The following is a 16,172-nucleotide window of genomic DNA, read 5'->3' on the forward strand; positions in this document are numbered from 1 at the left end:
TGGAACTAAAGGTAGAGGTGGAGGTAGAGGTAGTGGTAGAGGTAGAGGTAGAGGTAGTTATAGAGGTAGAGGAAGAGGTAGTGGTAGAGTTAGTGGTAGAGGTAGGGGTAGAGGTAGAGGTGGTGGTAGAGGTAGTGGTTGAGGTAGAGGTAGTGGTAGAGGTAGAGGTAGAGGTAAAGGTAGTAGGAGAGTTGGTGGCAGAGTGGTAGTGGTAGAGGTAGTGCTTGTGGTTGGGTTAGTGATAGTGCAAGAGGTAGTGGTATTGGTAGAGGTAGAGGTAGACGAAAATGTAGTAGTAGAGTTGGTGGCAGAGGTAGTGGTAGTGGTAGAGGAAGTGGTAGTGGTAGGGTTAGTGATAGTGCAAGAGGTAGAGGTAGAGGTAGGGACAGAGGTAGAGGTAGAGGTTCAGGTATTGGTGGAGGTAGAGGTAGTGGTAGAGTTAGTGGTAGAGGTAGGGGTAGAGGTGGTGGTAGAGGTAGTGGTTGAGGTAGAAGTAGTGGTAGAGGTAGAGGTAGAGGTAGAGGTAAAGGTAGTAGGAGAGTTGGTGGCAGAGTGGTAGTGGTAGAGGTAGTGCTAGTGGTTGGGTTAGTGATAGTGCAAGAGGTAGTGGTATTGGTAGAGGTAGAGGTAGACGAAAAGGTAGTAGTAGAGTTGGTGGCAGAGGTAGTGGTAGTGGTAGAGGTAATGGTAGTGGTAGGGTTAGTGATAGTGCAAGAGGTAGAGGTAGAGGTAGGGACAGAGGTAGAGGTAGAGGTTCAGGTATTGGTGGAGGTAGAGGTAGTGGTAGAGGTAGAGGCAGTGGTAGTGGTAGTGGAAGTGTTAGTAGTAGTGGTAGAGATAGAGGTAGAGGTAGGGGTAGTGGTAGAGGCAGTGGTAGTGGTACTGTTAGTGGCAGTGATAGAGGTTGTGGTAGAGGTCTTAGTAGTGGGAGAGGTAGAGATTGTGGTAGAGGTCTAAGTAGTGGTAGAGGTAGAGGTAGATGGGTAGGGGCAATGGTAGAGATAGTGGCAGTGGTAGAGGAAAAGAAAGTGGTAGAGGTAGGGGTAGAAGAAGGTGTAGTTGTAGAGGTAGTGGTATAGGTAGAGGTAGAGGCAGGGGTAGGGGTAATGGTAGAGGTAGTGGTAGAGGAAGAGGAAGTGGTAGAGATAAGGGTGGAAGTAAGTGTAGATGTAGAGGTAGTGGTAGTGGTAGAGGTGGAGGTAGTGGTAAAGGTTGAGATAGTGGTAGTGGTAGAGGTAGAGGCAGTGGTAGAGGTAGAGGTAGAAGTAGGTGTAGAGGTAGAGGTAGTGGTAATGGCAGAGGTAGAGGTGGAGGTAGCGGTAAAGGTGAAGTAATGGTAGTGGTAAAGGTGGAGGTAGTGGGAGAGGTAGGGGTAGAAGTAGGTGTAGAGGTAGAGGTAGTGGTAGTGGTAGAGGTAGAGGTGGAGGTAGTGGTAGTGGTACAGCTAGAGGTAGAGGTAGTGGTTTTGGTAGAGGTAGAGGTAGTGGTAGGGTTAGTGATAGTGGTAAAGGTAGAGGTAGTGGTAGTGGTAGTGCTAGTGGTAGAGGTAGAGGTAGTGGTAGTGGTAGTGGTAGGGTCAGTGACAGTGGTAGAGGTAGAGGTAGATGTAGCGATAGATGTGGAGGTAGAGGTAGTGGTAGAGGTAGAGGTAGTGGTAGAGGTAGAGGAAGAGGTAGTGGTAGAGGTATAGATAGAGGTTGTGGAAGAGGTAGAGGTATAGGGAGTTGTAGTTGTAGTTGTAGTGGTTGTAGTAGTAGTAGGGTTTTGGATGGATGTATGGAAGGACGTACGGACGGACGAATCGACGGATGGACGGAGGGACGAATTGATGGATGCGAATGGCTGGTTTGCGGGATGGATGTGAATAGGTAGAGGTAAAGGTAGTGATAGAGGTAGAGGTAGTGGTAGAGGTAGAGGTAGAGGCAGTGGTAGTGGTAGTGGTAGTTGTAGTGGTAGTGGTAGTTGTAGTGGTTGTGGTTGTGGTGGTGGCAGTGGTAGTGGTAGTGGTAGAGGTTGTGGTAGAGGTCTAAGTAGTAGGAGAGGTAGAGGTAGACGTAGTGGTGTAGGTAGAGGAATAAGTAGAGGAAGGGGTAGGGGTAGAGGTAGGGGTAGGTGTAGGGGTAATGGTAGAGGTAGTGGTATTGGTAGAGAAAGAGGTAGTGGTAGAGGTAGGGGTAGAAAACGGTGTAGTGGTAGAGGTAGAGGTAGGGGTAGGGGTAATGGTAGAGGTATTGGTAGAGGAAGAGGTAGTGGTAGAGGTAAGGGTATAAGTAGGTGTAGAGGTAGTGGTTGTGGTAGTGGTAGAGGTAGAGGTAGTGGTAGAGATAGTGGTAGTGGTAGTGGTAGAGGTAGAGGTAGTGGTAGAGGTAGATGTGGAGGTAGTGGTAGAGGTAGTGGAAGAGGTAGAGGTAGTTGTGGAGGTATAGATAGAGGTTGTGGTAGAGGTAGAGGTATAGGGAGTGGTAGTTGTAGTTGTAGTGGTTGTAGTAGTAGTAGGGTTTTGGATGGATGTATGGAAGGACGGACGGACGGACGGACGAATTGACGGATGGACAGAGGGACGAATTGATGGATGTGAATGGCTGGTTTGCTGGATGGATGTGAATAGGTAGAGGTAAAGGTAGTGATAGAGGTAGAGGTAGTGGTAGAGGTATAGGCAGTGGTAGTGGTAGTGGTAGTTGTAGTGGTAGTGGTAGTTGTAGTGGTTGTGGTTGTGGTAGTGGTAGAGGCTGTGGTAGATGTCTTAGTAGTGGTAGAGGTCGAGTTAGAGGTTGTGGTAGAGGTCTAAGTAGTGGTAGAGGTAGAGTTAGAGTTTGTGGCAGAGGTCTAAGTTGTGTCAGAGGTAAAGTTAGAGGTTGTAGTAGAGGTCTAAGTAGTGGTAGAGGGAAAGTTAGAGGATGTGGTAGAGGTCTAAGTAGTGGTAGTGGTAGATGTTGTGGTAGTGTTAGTGGTAGAGGTTTTGGTAGAGGTAGTGGTAGTGGTAGAAGTAGAGGTTGTGGCTGATGTCTAAGTAGTGGTAGAGGTAGAGTTAGAGGTTGTGGTAAAGGTCTATGTAGTGGTAGATGTAAAGTTAGAGGTTGTGGTAGAGGTCTAAGTAGTGGTAGTTGTAGTGGTAGAGGAAGTGGTATTGGTAGAGGTTGTGGTAGAGGTAGTGGTACTGGTAGTGGTAGATGTAGCGGTTGTGGTAGAGGTCTAAGTAGTGGTTGAGGTAGAGTTAAAGGTTGTGGTAGAGGACTAAGTAGTAGTAGAGGTAGAGGTAGTGGTAGAGGTAGATGAAGTGGTAGAAGTAGTGGTAGAGATAGGGGACGAGGTAGAGGTAGTGGTAGTGGAAGTGTTAGTGGAAGTGGTAGAGATAGAGGTTGTTGTAGAGGTAGTAATAGTGGTAAAGGTAGAAGTAGTGGTAGAGGTAGAAGTAGAGGTAAGGTTAGTGGAAGAGTTAATGGTAGTGATTGAGGTAGAGGTAGGGGTAGGGTAATGTTAGAGGTACTGGTAGAGGTAGTGGAAGAGATAGTGGTAGAAGTAGTGGTAGAGAAAGGGGTAGAGGTAGAGGAAGTGGAAGTGTTAGTGGAAGTGGTAGTGGCAGAGGTAGAGGTGGAAGTAAAGGTAGAGGTGGAGGTTGTGGTAGGGGTATAGGTGGTGGTAGAGGAGTGGTTGAGGTACAGGTAGTGATGTTGGTAGAGGTAGAGGTAGTGGTATAGGTATAGGTATAGGTAGAGGTAGAGGTAGAGGTAGAGGTAGGGGTAGGGGTAGGGGTAGGGGTAGGTGTAGAGGTAGAGGCAGAGGTAGTGTTAGAGGTAGAAGTAGTGGTAGAGGTAGAAACAGAGGTTGGGGTAGTGGAAGAGTTTAATGGTAGTGGTAGAGGTAGAGGTAGGGGTAGGGGTAGAGGTAGTGGTAGAGTTAGAGGAAAAGGTAGAGGTAGGGGTAGAGGTAGGTGTAGGGGTAATGGAAGAGGTAGTGGTAGCGGTAGAGGAAGAGGAAGTGGTAGAGGAGAGGTAGAAGTAGGTGTTGTGGTAGAGGTAGAGGTAGAGGTATATGTAGAGGTAGGGGTTGGTGTAAAGTAGTGGTAGAGGTAGTGGTAGAGGAAGAAGTAGTGGTAGAGGTAGAGGTAGAGGTAGGGGTAGTGGAAGTGTTAGTGGTAGTGGTAGAGATAGAGGTTGTGGTAGAGGTAGTGGTAGTGGTAGTTGTAGTTAAAGTGGTGGTAGTAGTAGTAGTAGGGTTTTGGATGGATGGATGGAAGGACGGACGGACGGACGGACGGACCAATTCACGGACGGACGGAGGGACGAATTGATGGATGTGAATGGCTGGTTTGCTGGATGGATGTGAATAGCTGGTTGGCTGGCTAGCTGGATGGATAATGATAATAACATGAACAATGAATTGAATACCTTATATAATGCTTAAAAAGCAAAGGATATAGAGGATATTTGTTTATTTCAGTGTGATGTCGTATTTTTTTACGATATATATATTAGCTTAGCTTAATAGCTTATATAATGACGTAAAATCAATTTTCTATTTCTGGTTTGTTGAGAAAAAGTTAATTTTTTTTCTAGTAATTATTCGCTCCTTTTTAGTGCAAAGATTTTATTAACAGTAATCAATGAAGTTTTATTAGTGCATCTATGTTCCAAAAAATAAAGAAAACACCTTTTTTAGGCGGGGCATGAATACATAACCAAATTACTACGCCGCCATTTATTGAACGGAATTTGAAAGGTCGAATGTGTTAGCAAAGCAATTGTTGGTAATCATTGGATTTAAAACTCTTTTCTTAGCTTTAGAGTGTGTTTCATGATACATAGATATTCATTCATCTTACTGTCAGTGACCAGTCTGTTTTGCTTGAAGACAGGTTATGATTAGAACGCGCTAGTTTGTTGACAATTTTGAGGCGTTAGTGGGGTAAAACGAAATAGGGTTAATCTGTCAATTGTTGTGTGAATTTTCCGGGAAGTTCGTGTTACGTATTACAACGACAAACAGATCAAAATGCATTTGAACTGCCTACCTGATAAGTAACTTATTCTCTGCTTTGAAATGGTTACACCCTTTCATCTAAACGAATGAGCAAGAACATGCGAAGGAGTAAATCAGTTAATAATGTTCATAAGTAAATGCATGCTAATTTGTTGTAAGCGTGAAGTGTTAGCCAATATGACTTGTTTCTATGTAGACAAGAGATGATTGGCCTTCTTCATTTATTCTTTACAAAATGACGGTATTATAGAACCGTCCATATGCGCTAAATCGAGTCTTCCACAACATCTTTAGCATCGGGTATCATTTTAATGTGTGACGGCCTCAAACCGAAAAGCACAAGCAGACATCAACTCAAATAGAAGAAGTCACGCTTAGCAGGCTATGGTGTCGTTAATACTTAAATTTTTAATCTTTAATTAGTTTTATATAGCTCCAATGTTTACTTGTAAAATCGAAACATAATAAGCGTGACGAAACAACTCTTTGTGACATATACGCCTATACAATTCACAAACTTGTCGATCCAGTTATACGCTTGAAGAAATATTTTTTTTAACTTTCTTTTTTTTTCGACCAGCTTGAATATTGAACATGAAACTTTTTCGTGCAAATATTTCGTGTTGTCAGTGGAAATTTTGGTTTTGTACTATCACTTTTGTACAAGATTTGCTTCAACTGGATTTTTATACCAAAATTGTAACTTTGATTCTTCTGAAAACTTCATGGTTATATTGAGCTACGGGGATTGTACATTACTGAACATTGGTAAGTTAGTTCATCCATCCTTCCTTTGACAGTTTATGATGCATCATTAAGTAATAATATCTTTTCAAGAGATTATAATTATGAAATATTGTAACACCAAAAACGAATTTTCTACAGGCTGCAATCTGAATGACGGCTGTCATTTAATTTGTGAGCGAAAAAATCAATAAACTTACTGTGTACGGATAGGAAACAGCCGTCTGATTACCTCAGTTGCTATTCTTTGCGGTTTTTCAAAAGATCCGGCTATCTTTGGTTAGAACCCCGTGGTTGTCGTGGTTTAGAGCTTTTCCTCGGTCGTACTTTATCTCCCAGGCTTATTCATTTGGTGTCAAACGTAGGTGTGCCTAGTTCTCCCTTGAACAAATAATGGAGGCAATGAGGGGCAGAATTAAAATAATATAGACGTTCCGATATGCCGCTGATAAACTCATTTTGCCCATTCAATAGATCACACAATTTTGTCTTTCAGCGTCTGCAAGAAAACACACGTTCAGCTGTATCAACGAAATAATAATCTGCTGTTTTTTATAATGAAATCAGAGCCAAAAACGACCGATGATAGGCTAATATTTTGACCGTTCTGGCAACGACGGGTGCTTGTTATGTGCTTGTTACTTTTCGTTTGCCCCAGCATGTTATCGCTTTTCAAAACTCTCGTTGTTGACTCGCTTTTATCTGGTAATGATCAGACATCTCATATATATGGATATGTCTCGTTGATGATAGTTCGGTATTCGGGAAAGGCTCCTTTCTGGCGTACGCTGTTCGGGCAAAAAACTTTTTTGAAGATGATGGTATGAGGTATGCAAAACACTTGGCTAGAACCTAGATGTAGCAAAATGACGTATTATGTTGAGATTATCATTTTGTCGCTTCATCTAGGCACAAGCAAAGTGTTCATTCTGTCAATATCAAGTATAGTTAATATAAGAAAAAAATCTATCCAGCTATACAAGCCAACTTATAATATTAAAATAAATTTCACTACTGAGGTAGTGTACGCACGTCAAAAGTTGTGTCATCTTGTTGCACTCCTTTAAATGTCAAATATTGATGTTAGCGCTGTTTGTAACATTTAACTTATCGCGAACGAAACGATAACATTATATTTAGATGAAATGTATACATCATTAACTGACGATAGTAAACCGTTATCGCGCGAAAAAATATGTCTGATGTTCAGTTAGTTTTATATAACAATGCGAAAGATTTTATGCGACCGTGAAAGATTAGCATCTTTCGCAAAATTGCGGTTTTAGCCATAGGTTGTTAGACTTTTAACAAGCAAACAAATGAAATGTCATTGTCAAGATTGAATTACTAGGGGGTTTCATACGCTGTTCCTTTAAAGATATAAGTAATATCGTTAAGTTTTATGTCATATTGTCGTTAAACGCCGAATGCAATATGGACAGGAAGTGATATGAGTGGAATATAAACGAACGACGAGTGAGTGAGCGAGCCAGCGAGCCAGCGATCGAGCGGGCTAGCCAGCCAGCTAGCCAGCCCGACTCATGCTTCGAGAAAGTGAGCGAGTATAACGTATAGTTCAAGGTATACCCGACTCATGCTTTAACACAACATGGCATGGAACAACATGCTAATACAATGAAACAAAACCAGTGGTAAATTGGGGCTTTGTTATACTGCATAAACATTATTTCATCTATTTCAATAGCCCTTCCTGTAGATTAAGCGTTATCATTGATAATCCCAGATTGTAGATTGTCTGGCTGGTGTTGCTGTGACTACTGAAAACTGTCTGTGGGTTATGACTGGTGTGAATATCCAAGAGAGCGGACGCGTATTTTAATCATAAACCTTTCCAGTATGGTGTGGCATTGGGTTCTAGTGTTTTATTTTGTCATCTGACAATTACGATTCCTTCACAGGCAGCCAAAGATGCTGTTAGCTTCCTGCCATTTTCGTACACGTACTGTTCCAGGATATTTGATCTCAGCACCATTTCCTCCTCATCGTTGTCTGGTAAACCTTTATTTATTGACCTGCATCCCTAATATCGCTTGATTTATGGGTTATTCCAGAACACAATAAAGTGAAATAGTAAAAAAAATCCTTTCAAGACTTGATTCCTTTATCTAAATTTTTATTGCCTAGGTTATTACTGTAATCAGTTATAAAACGGCATTTTTTTCCGTTTTCTATAGCCGTATTCCGTTTTTCTAATAGTAGGTACACGCCATGCAATGGCCTCGGATCGCCTTCCTGTTAAGAATGTGGGGTCCGGAGGCATGTTTCCAATTGAAAATGCATATAAATGTGCATATGTGCGTTCGTATTCTTATATTCTGAAATGCGTCTATGGGTGTTTCCCGGTAAGCTCTATCTTTTCGTAAATTATTTCGATCTACATCATCGATAATCCTACTTATATTATTTCTGTGGTTCAAATTCATTATCCAATTCCCTACTCCTCTGTTTCGGATTGAGTTCTTGCGATATGGAGTTTTTCTAGACTAAAAATATGTGTATTTTATGCTTTATACTTGTATAATTTAGATATCGATGAGCGATGTCTTCTTAGGACGTTGAAAAAATAGCCCCGAAGGCGTGATTTGGAAGTTCTGTTGAGTACGTGTAATATAGTTCGTTCAGTCTCTCAAAAATATGGTATGAATACAAAATAGAATTTTGATACATGAATTAGAATTTTTTGTATTAATTATTTTTATAATGAACTTCTTGTGGACAAAAGGCTTTGAGTATATTTCAAAATTTTGGTCGATAAAACTCATAATGTTCAAAGTAGCATTGATTGTAATGGTCGAATCGCCAATGCATTTGTTGATCATATTAAAGTCATGACATTTTTGTCCGTCCTCATTAGTCCTCATGCTTATGACCTAGAAAGTTTACCTTGCTGTATGACGATTAAGGAAAGAACAAATTAAAATATGAGAAACATTAATTAAAAGTGCAAAACAGGTGAAAATTGTGAATATGTACTGTATATGTATATGTTGTAAAATGGAAAGATGAGCAAAGCTTATCTTTGAGTAATACTCTGGTATACAAATGATTGTTCCTTAGATAACTCACGTCTAAAATGCAAATCGCTTTAATTCTAAAACTGATATGATTATTTCTCCAAACTTCGGGGTAATAGGCCATGTATAACAATACTTTTATAGTCTTTTTTGTAATACGATTGAAAAAAAAACGTATGAGTTAATAGTGCAATTCTTAGTGCATTGTTTTCCAAATATAAATCAGAAGAAATGTGACAAGCAGCCTGGCGATATTGGCAATATATTAAGGAACTGCTGTTCAAATATTGCGTTGAACTTAAAGGGGCTATACACCGTATGATAAAAAAGCGAAAATAATATTGTCGAAAACTGAAATAAACTTGGTATCGATGTGTACTATGCATCGAAACTAACTAACTGAAGTACCACAAAGTTTACAATTAATTTATATTTCGCAGTTTTTTTTCGTATTTTTTCCATTAAAAAATTGCTATGAATACCTAGTCGATGTTATCACGTGATATTACCAAGTTAGGTATATAACTTAAATATTCCAAACGTTTAGTGTTAACCTTTGTAGCACATCGGATACAACACTGGACGGCAATTTTGGCGACACCGTTCGTACCCGGTCTCCGACTCGATTTTTTTTTACCTTTTGGTATTTTTTTACAATTATGATATCAAAGAGTATGACATTTTTTTAATAATTGTCCTGAGATTCGTTACAGAGAAAAAACTTTTTTGGTCCCAATCTGGTGTATAGACCTTTTAGACAAACAAAACCATTTACGCATAAGCGAGTCACTAAGTTGTTCGAAGTTTGTTGAAATTGGAGTTCACAAGTCATCTACCGCATATAACGTCGAACAAAGTGTTGGCTTAATATGATTGATCCAAATATAATTTTGGTTCTGTAACATGTCTTTATCAATCTGACTTCAACGATTGATCTTTGGTCGGATTTTTGTTTATCGACGAGTTATTTAACAATAAGAATCAGCAAGCTAGCAGTTTTTATATTGCTTTATGCTACACTTCCGCAAAGTAATTTATTGGTCAGAGGCATGCCCCCCCCCCCCACTACCCCCTTCCCCCGCCCGTAATATTGATAGACATGGAATGAGCTTGCGCCGAAATATCAAATACTTATCATTGTCCCAATTTGCTCTTAGTTAAATCCGGCGTACTAGACGTCGGCATCCGGATTACCGCCAAATTTTCGGAAATCAAATCAAGGGAAGGGGATACGGTATTATACACAGAACCATATTTATATATATATATTTTAAGCATTTTCTAATCAAACAATTTATCTTAATACTGATACGGTTTACGTCTAGAAAACCAGATTATCCATGGACCTTATGGTATGGTTACGCCCCATCAATCCCTTAAACGATTACAGGTGCATTAAATAAAACATGTTTGTAATCATATTTTAGTGTAGAGTGCCAGATTATAAAAGGTCAAATAACTACCTATACAAACGCTATTCGTCTAGGACTGGTCAGGCGGTGACCCAATATATTTCCATATTGGTCCGCTGTAGGCGGCGGATGTGGGTTCATAGTATAACATTTTCGTTATAGACGGAAGTACGTTTATAGTACGTATGCTTACTTCGTTGGTAGTATACAAATTAGCAAAGCCCGGGTTCTGTGTGGATTGTGAATTTACTGTATATAAAGATCAGCTGACCCATTCAGGGTCGGGCATGCTTTTCCTGAAGGGATCTGTTGGCCTTGTTTGTTTGACGTCGCACGTTACAGTACCAAAATGCTGTATTTTACCGATTCCGATGAACAAATGAAACATTTCCCAATAAGTGCTGGTGTTTTGATCAATGTCAACACGATGTCGACGGATATACGTTAAGGGGTAAGTAGTTCGATCTCCTCCAATATGGTTTTCAGCGCCCGGTATATCGCATATCGGCTCACCTACTTACCCCGTAATTTATAAATTTGAGCATGCATATGGAACAAAATTTATAAATTAAATATATTGAACTCAGTGCATATATATTTTACATAGATAATACTGTACACTCACCACATATTATTATCTTCAATGCTAATTAGTTGCGTAAAAACGTGTATGTGTTTTAAAACTTCTACTTTGTTTTAATTATAAGTTACAAAACGTAAATTTGTGCTAACCGTGTCCATAAATATTACTGTAGCCTACACTTTACCTTAGGAAAGACAACTCAGCAAATAAATATTAAAACAAGATTATTGAAGGGTAACGGAACTTATATCTATGACCCGGAAGATTGTAGAATTTCACAAACATCTTAATGTAGTTAGGCACTTGAAGAAATGTCATCTAAAACTTCCTTGTTTAAGTTATGGAAAAAAACTGAAAATGATGCCTTTTGTGTAAATATTTCTGTTATCGGTGGAAATCAACATTAGGTTATGCCAGTTTTGTAGAGGATATTTGTAACTGAATATTGACAACACAAATGTGGTAAAAAAGTATATATATTTGAATTGCATCTATGACAGCTCTTAGCATGTGGTGTTTACTGAGAACAATGGAAACTGTACATTATTTTGCCTTGGTAAGTTATTTTATCTCTTTTATTGAGGTTTGGTTCAACATTAAATAAATAATATGAATAAATGTTTATAAAATAAATTTGTGAACTAACTTTAGTCGCTATGATGGGAATAATTGATCGAATAGACCAGGTAAGAATGTCCCCTCCATTTTTTATAAGACTCATGGATGAAATTATCATATTTGAATACTCACATTTATTATTATTTAAAACATGAATAAATTCGGCAACGGTGACACTGAAATTTTAATTTATTTCAGACTCATGCTAAGCACTATGTATATTTAAGAACAGATGCATTTACTAGACGGATCGCATTTTATCAGTCTGATATTGTTTTATATTTTATAATGTCAAAGCAGGTCACAGAAAGCCTTTAATAATTTAGAAATCACTCCTTGTTTAACTTTTGAAAACTTAACATTCCATGGCTGCTTAGGAACATACGTTAAAAATAAAAATCATAGAGAATAATATATAATTGTTTGTAAACTTGCCTATAACTTTCACCATTTTGCGAGTAACCCAACGAATTTAAGCGTACAAATTATAATTTATTTATGTAAATTGGTTCGAAAGGATGTATTAAAAGATCCGAACCAATCTGCACATACTATAAACACTTAAATTATCATTAGTTAGGTTACTCACAAGAGCGGTAAATGACAAGAAACAAATTCTCAAAATTTCCTTTAAACGTACATTAATACGCGCTAGGGGTAGATGTTGGTTGTTCGATCCCTTTTGGCAACCATGTCTTAATGAATGCCCTATATTTAACATTTTACTGGTACCAGTCATCACAGATGACTCACTCTGTCTTTGTTTAATGATTTAAAAAAAAATATCAGACGAGTAGGAGTTTTATAACAGCTGTGGCGATTAATCCATTTATCATTATATACGGATAATATCCATTTCCTATCAGCAATGTATCAAATTTTGGTTAGCACTGATATAGTATTGCCACCTATAAACAGTGCTTAGTATATGTTTTGATTGTAATTTTTTTCTATTTGAGGACAGTATAAATAATTATTCAAATATAATATATTTATTACTGATTAGTTGGTAATTTTGGTGTCACTAACGAGGAGCTGCTACGGACTTGGAGAACCGTGCACCGTTAGTAATCCAAGCAACTGTACTGGTCCTGGAGTGGTTTGTGGGGGGAGCAACACATGTCTTTGCAACTCTAACCACTACACAGCTAATGGAGGATGTAGAGAAAGTAATTATTAATCGTAATTTTAAATAACAATTATATATAAACTTAAGATTCTCACAAGAAGAATTTAAAGAGTGGATTTTTTATCAAAAGTTTCAGACCATTATTAAACAAGTGAACATAGTGTATTTACGTTTTTAAGCGATAAAAGCAGTCTGCTCGTAGCTATATAATTGAATTTACGTTTTAATATTTGAGCAAAGGACCTTAGGTATTAAGCTAAGCAATTCATCTAAACGTGGCAAACAATAATATTATGCAATACTATTTCTTGTTCTCCATTAAAATATAAGATCTTACATGTGTGGTGTAATGCAAATAGTTATGAAACAAGTTAAGGATAAGTTATAAGGCCAGCCTTTGGTTAGTTTAAGAACTTTTCCATAAGCACCTCATAAACGTTTGTATTAAATGTCAATGTTTTTTATCATTGCATATTTCAGGTGTTTCTCGTCATGCCATCAGTATCCCATTGTATTTTTGTATTTTTTTCAAAATGACATAACGTCAAATATATTTATCAGCTTGCAGTCCCTACAATTTTGTTTAGCCCGCTTGCTAGGCGCTCGACAAAGTTGTCACAATGGGGATTCCGCGTAAGAGCGTCCGTTAGGACTGAAACTTGTAAAGGCTGTGTCTTGACCATGCATCATAGGATTTTCAAATCGAAATGGCCATTAGGTTTTGCCATGATGAGGTGGCGTATTTTGTACAAGACACAGATCTGTAACTCTAAGGTCAAGGACACACTTTGAGTTCAAAAGTTGACATTAATACTGTTTTTTAGGATTGTATCTAGTCCGGGTCGCATCCTAAGTGTTTCTAACTAAGCATGGAAAGATTTCCAAGAAACTTGAATGATATGTTTATGACGTTAAAAAATGATAGTTCGCATACAAGTCCAAGGTCTGTACCTCAAACGTTAAGGTCACACTTTAGAGTCAAATGTCAAAATGAGTACTGTTGACATGAATTGTCTGGCCTGAACCTTGTACGGGCTCTATCTTTAACATATTACTAAGAATTTTCAAAACAATTGCATTGCAGGTTCACCACGGTTAGGCGGATTGTCTCAGGTTCAACGATTGGTTCAACTCCATCGTTATTTGTTGTTGCAATGTGAGAGCATTATGTCAACGGGCTCGAGATGTCGCAATGTGGACTTCTGGGCAACATTTGAAATGTCCATCTATCTGTCTGTCTATCTAACCAGTGGGCTTATGAAAACATATATATGAAGTGTTTTTGAAATTACCTAATTATGTATTCTAATTTCGTCTTTTAGAGTGGCCCTCGGTTCCCTGTGCACCATAAAATCAGTATGTTTAAATGCTAACTCTGACTGCCTTGGGAACCAATCTGGAAGTGGATCAACTTGTCGGTGTACGCACGACTATTTTGACACAAACTCAATGGACCTTTTGCAGGGATCGTGCATCAGAAGTATGATGCAAACAGATATATATATATATATATATATATATATATATATATATATATTATTTATATAAGCTTGATTATTGTGATGACAACACAAGCTGAAATATAAATCATTCTGTTATGTTTTGAGGGGTGGGGGTGGGGGATGAACTAGTACTAGACCAAAATAAAATGTACCTGATTGGGCTTGATCTCCACTAGGGTCTAAGACGGACACCTCCACCACTGAACCACCCACACCATCAAGTTGTATTAGTTCATTACAGTATTTGTGTAAAGTTTTGTGTCCTCGTCATCATCGACATTCAAAAACTGTTCCCTTCAACATTTCTCAAAAATCATGAAATATATTACAATGAAACACGGTACACATTTTGCCAGAGAAAATTTTGCGCATGTGTAGCAAGACTCATTACCTTTGCCATATCAATTTAAAAATCAAACAAATAGAAGAGTGTTGGTATCCATGTCTGACATTCTTTTGTATCGTGACTATGGTGTTATCTGTTAAGAAAAACGGAATTCAATTACAAAACTCAATGTTTACAACCTAATACATTTGGCTGCTGAGGTGTAACTTATATAGCTTCTCAATGATTTAGTAAACTGATTTAATGTTGAAATGTTTAATATAAGACATGCCTCTTAATCAATATATGTGATACATTTCTTTCAGAGATTTCATTGGATAGTTGGTGTTACACTTCCCACAACAATACGGACCAGTGTGCTGCTGACAATGCTATATGTGACTCCAGATATGGATATGCTTGCAAATGCAGATCTGGCTATTATGTGGATCCAAACAATGCGACAAAGTGTAAAGCAAGTAAGTTTCACACTTATTATACAGCTTGTATTTTGAAACAAAATGTTACATAACACTAATTTTTTATTTTTTTCTCTAGCAAAATGTTACTTTTAGAGTGATTACAAACCAAACTCATATTCACCTAGGCTAGGAAAATGTTATTTGTTTAAAAGTTGTTTACATATAGTCCCTTGTAAGAAGTTGTTTTAAAACATCCATTCTAAGCTTTGAAAAATAACAGGTTTTAAGATATCTGTGCGCATGTGCATTGCTCTAATACGTTGCTTAACTTGATGGAAATAGGTTACAAGTTTGAATTGAATTTCATTCGTACAGGATGTAACTGACCCATTGAATATTTGTCCAATTAATATCAAATTGTCCCCTTTTTATTCCTGAAACTTCATTGTAGAAACAAAAGAAAAAAATGTTAAATGAAGCAATGTATTAGTATAAGTGACCTAAACAATGATTTGCAACCTTTGACCTTCACCAGAATGTTGTTGTGCGAAATGTTTGTACATGATGTTATTGTTTAACAACTACGACTGAGTACTTTATGGTTTACTAGCAAATATAATGCAAAATGATTGAGTTTTGTCTTTAATTGGAGGTATTTATGATTCTCCCTTTAAAGAAAAGGGGGCATTAAAGTGTGCAAATGCATGTCAGTCATGTGGTCAGTCCTTCACTAGACCAAGTCTTGTTCCTACAATTACTTAAGAACAGTTTGACATAGAAACATGAAATTTAGTGGTAGGTTGCCGTTGGACAGTAGATGACCTCTAAAATCAAAGGTCAAGGTCAAATTCAACAGTCTTTTGAAAACATTGTCTGCACAACTACTGAAAACAGTTCAACCTATAAATGTAGGACCATGAAAAGTCAGTGGTAGGTTATTTATTTCAATGTCAGTTATGATAAAGGTCTACGTTATAGACTGGCTTATGTCTGTTTCGTGTTTCTGTTTCGTGTCAACTGTTCTCTATTAACAATTTCTCTTCTGGATCTGCTCGGCCGTTTTCTTTTTAACTTGGCCCAAACCTTCCTTGCATTAATCCCTATTTCAAGTTTGTTTGGATGGATCTCTAAATCAGTGTAAAAAAAAATGATATTTAGCCTAATATTATAAAATTCTAAATAATAAAATTATTATTGAATTGTTGTCTTGTATCTGAATAGGAAAACCATTGGGTGGAGTCTGTCAGTACAATACTGATTGTACAGACTCCAATGCAGAGTGTTCGAGCTCCAAATGTAGGTGCGGTGAGGGATATTATGACACAAATGGGATGGAAATGGATGGAACTTGCAAATCAGGCAACTTTTTTTATAGGATTTTAACAAATTCCACTTTAAAGCTTAACCCTCACAGATTTACCG

General features: G+C 38.1%; 1 protein-coding gene across 1 annotated transcript; it reads left to right on the plus strand.

The window, feature by feature from the left end:
• Positions 1–11,124: 11,124 nt before the first annotated feature.
• Positions 11,125–16,133, plus strand: LOC128237772 (uncharacterized). Its single transcript, XM_052953358.1, has 4 exons — positions 11,125–11,310; positions 13,824–13,981; positions 14,655–14,807; positions 15,972–16,133. Exons 2-4 carry the CDS (start codon positions 13,868–13,870, stop codon positions 16,131–16,133), a joined length of 429 nt encoding a protein of 142 aa, XP_052809318.1. The 5' UTR covers positions 11,125–11,310; positions 13,824–13,867.
• The last annotated feature ends 39 nt before the right edge of the window (positions 16,134–16,172 follow it).

Source organism: Mya arenaria, chromosome 6 (genome assembly GCF_026914265.1).
Source record: "Mya arenaria isolate MELC-2E11 chromosome 6, ASM2691426v1".
Taxonomy (NCBI): Eukaryota; Metazoa; Mollusca; class Bivalvia; order Myida; family Myidae; genus Mya; species Mya arenaria.

What these genes read in the sequence shown, in the direction of transcription:
- LOC128237772 (XM_052953358.1), top strand. Translation starts at nt 13,868, where the DNA reads ATGCTAACTCTGACTGCCTTGGGAACCAATCTGGAAGTGGATCAACTT. An exon ending in GCAGGGATCGTGCATCAGAA is followed by an intron (nt 13,982 to 14,654) that starts GTATGATGCAAA and finishes CATTTCTTTCAG; the next exon opens with AGATTTCATTGGATAGTTGG. An exon ending in TGCGACAAAGTGTAAAGCAA is followed by an intron (nt 14,808 to 15,971) that starts GTAAGTTTCACA and finishes GTATCTGAATAG; the next exon opens with GAAAACCATTGGGTGGAGTC.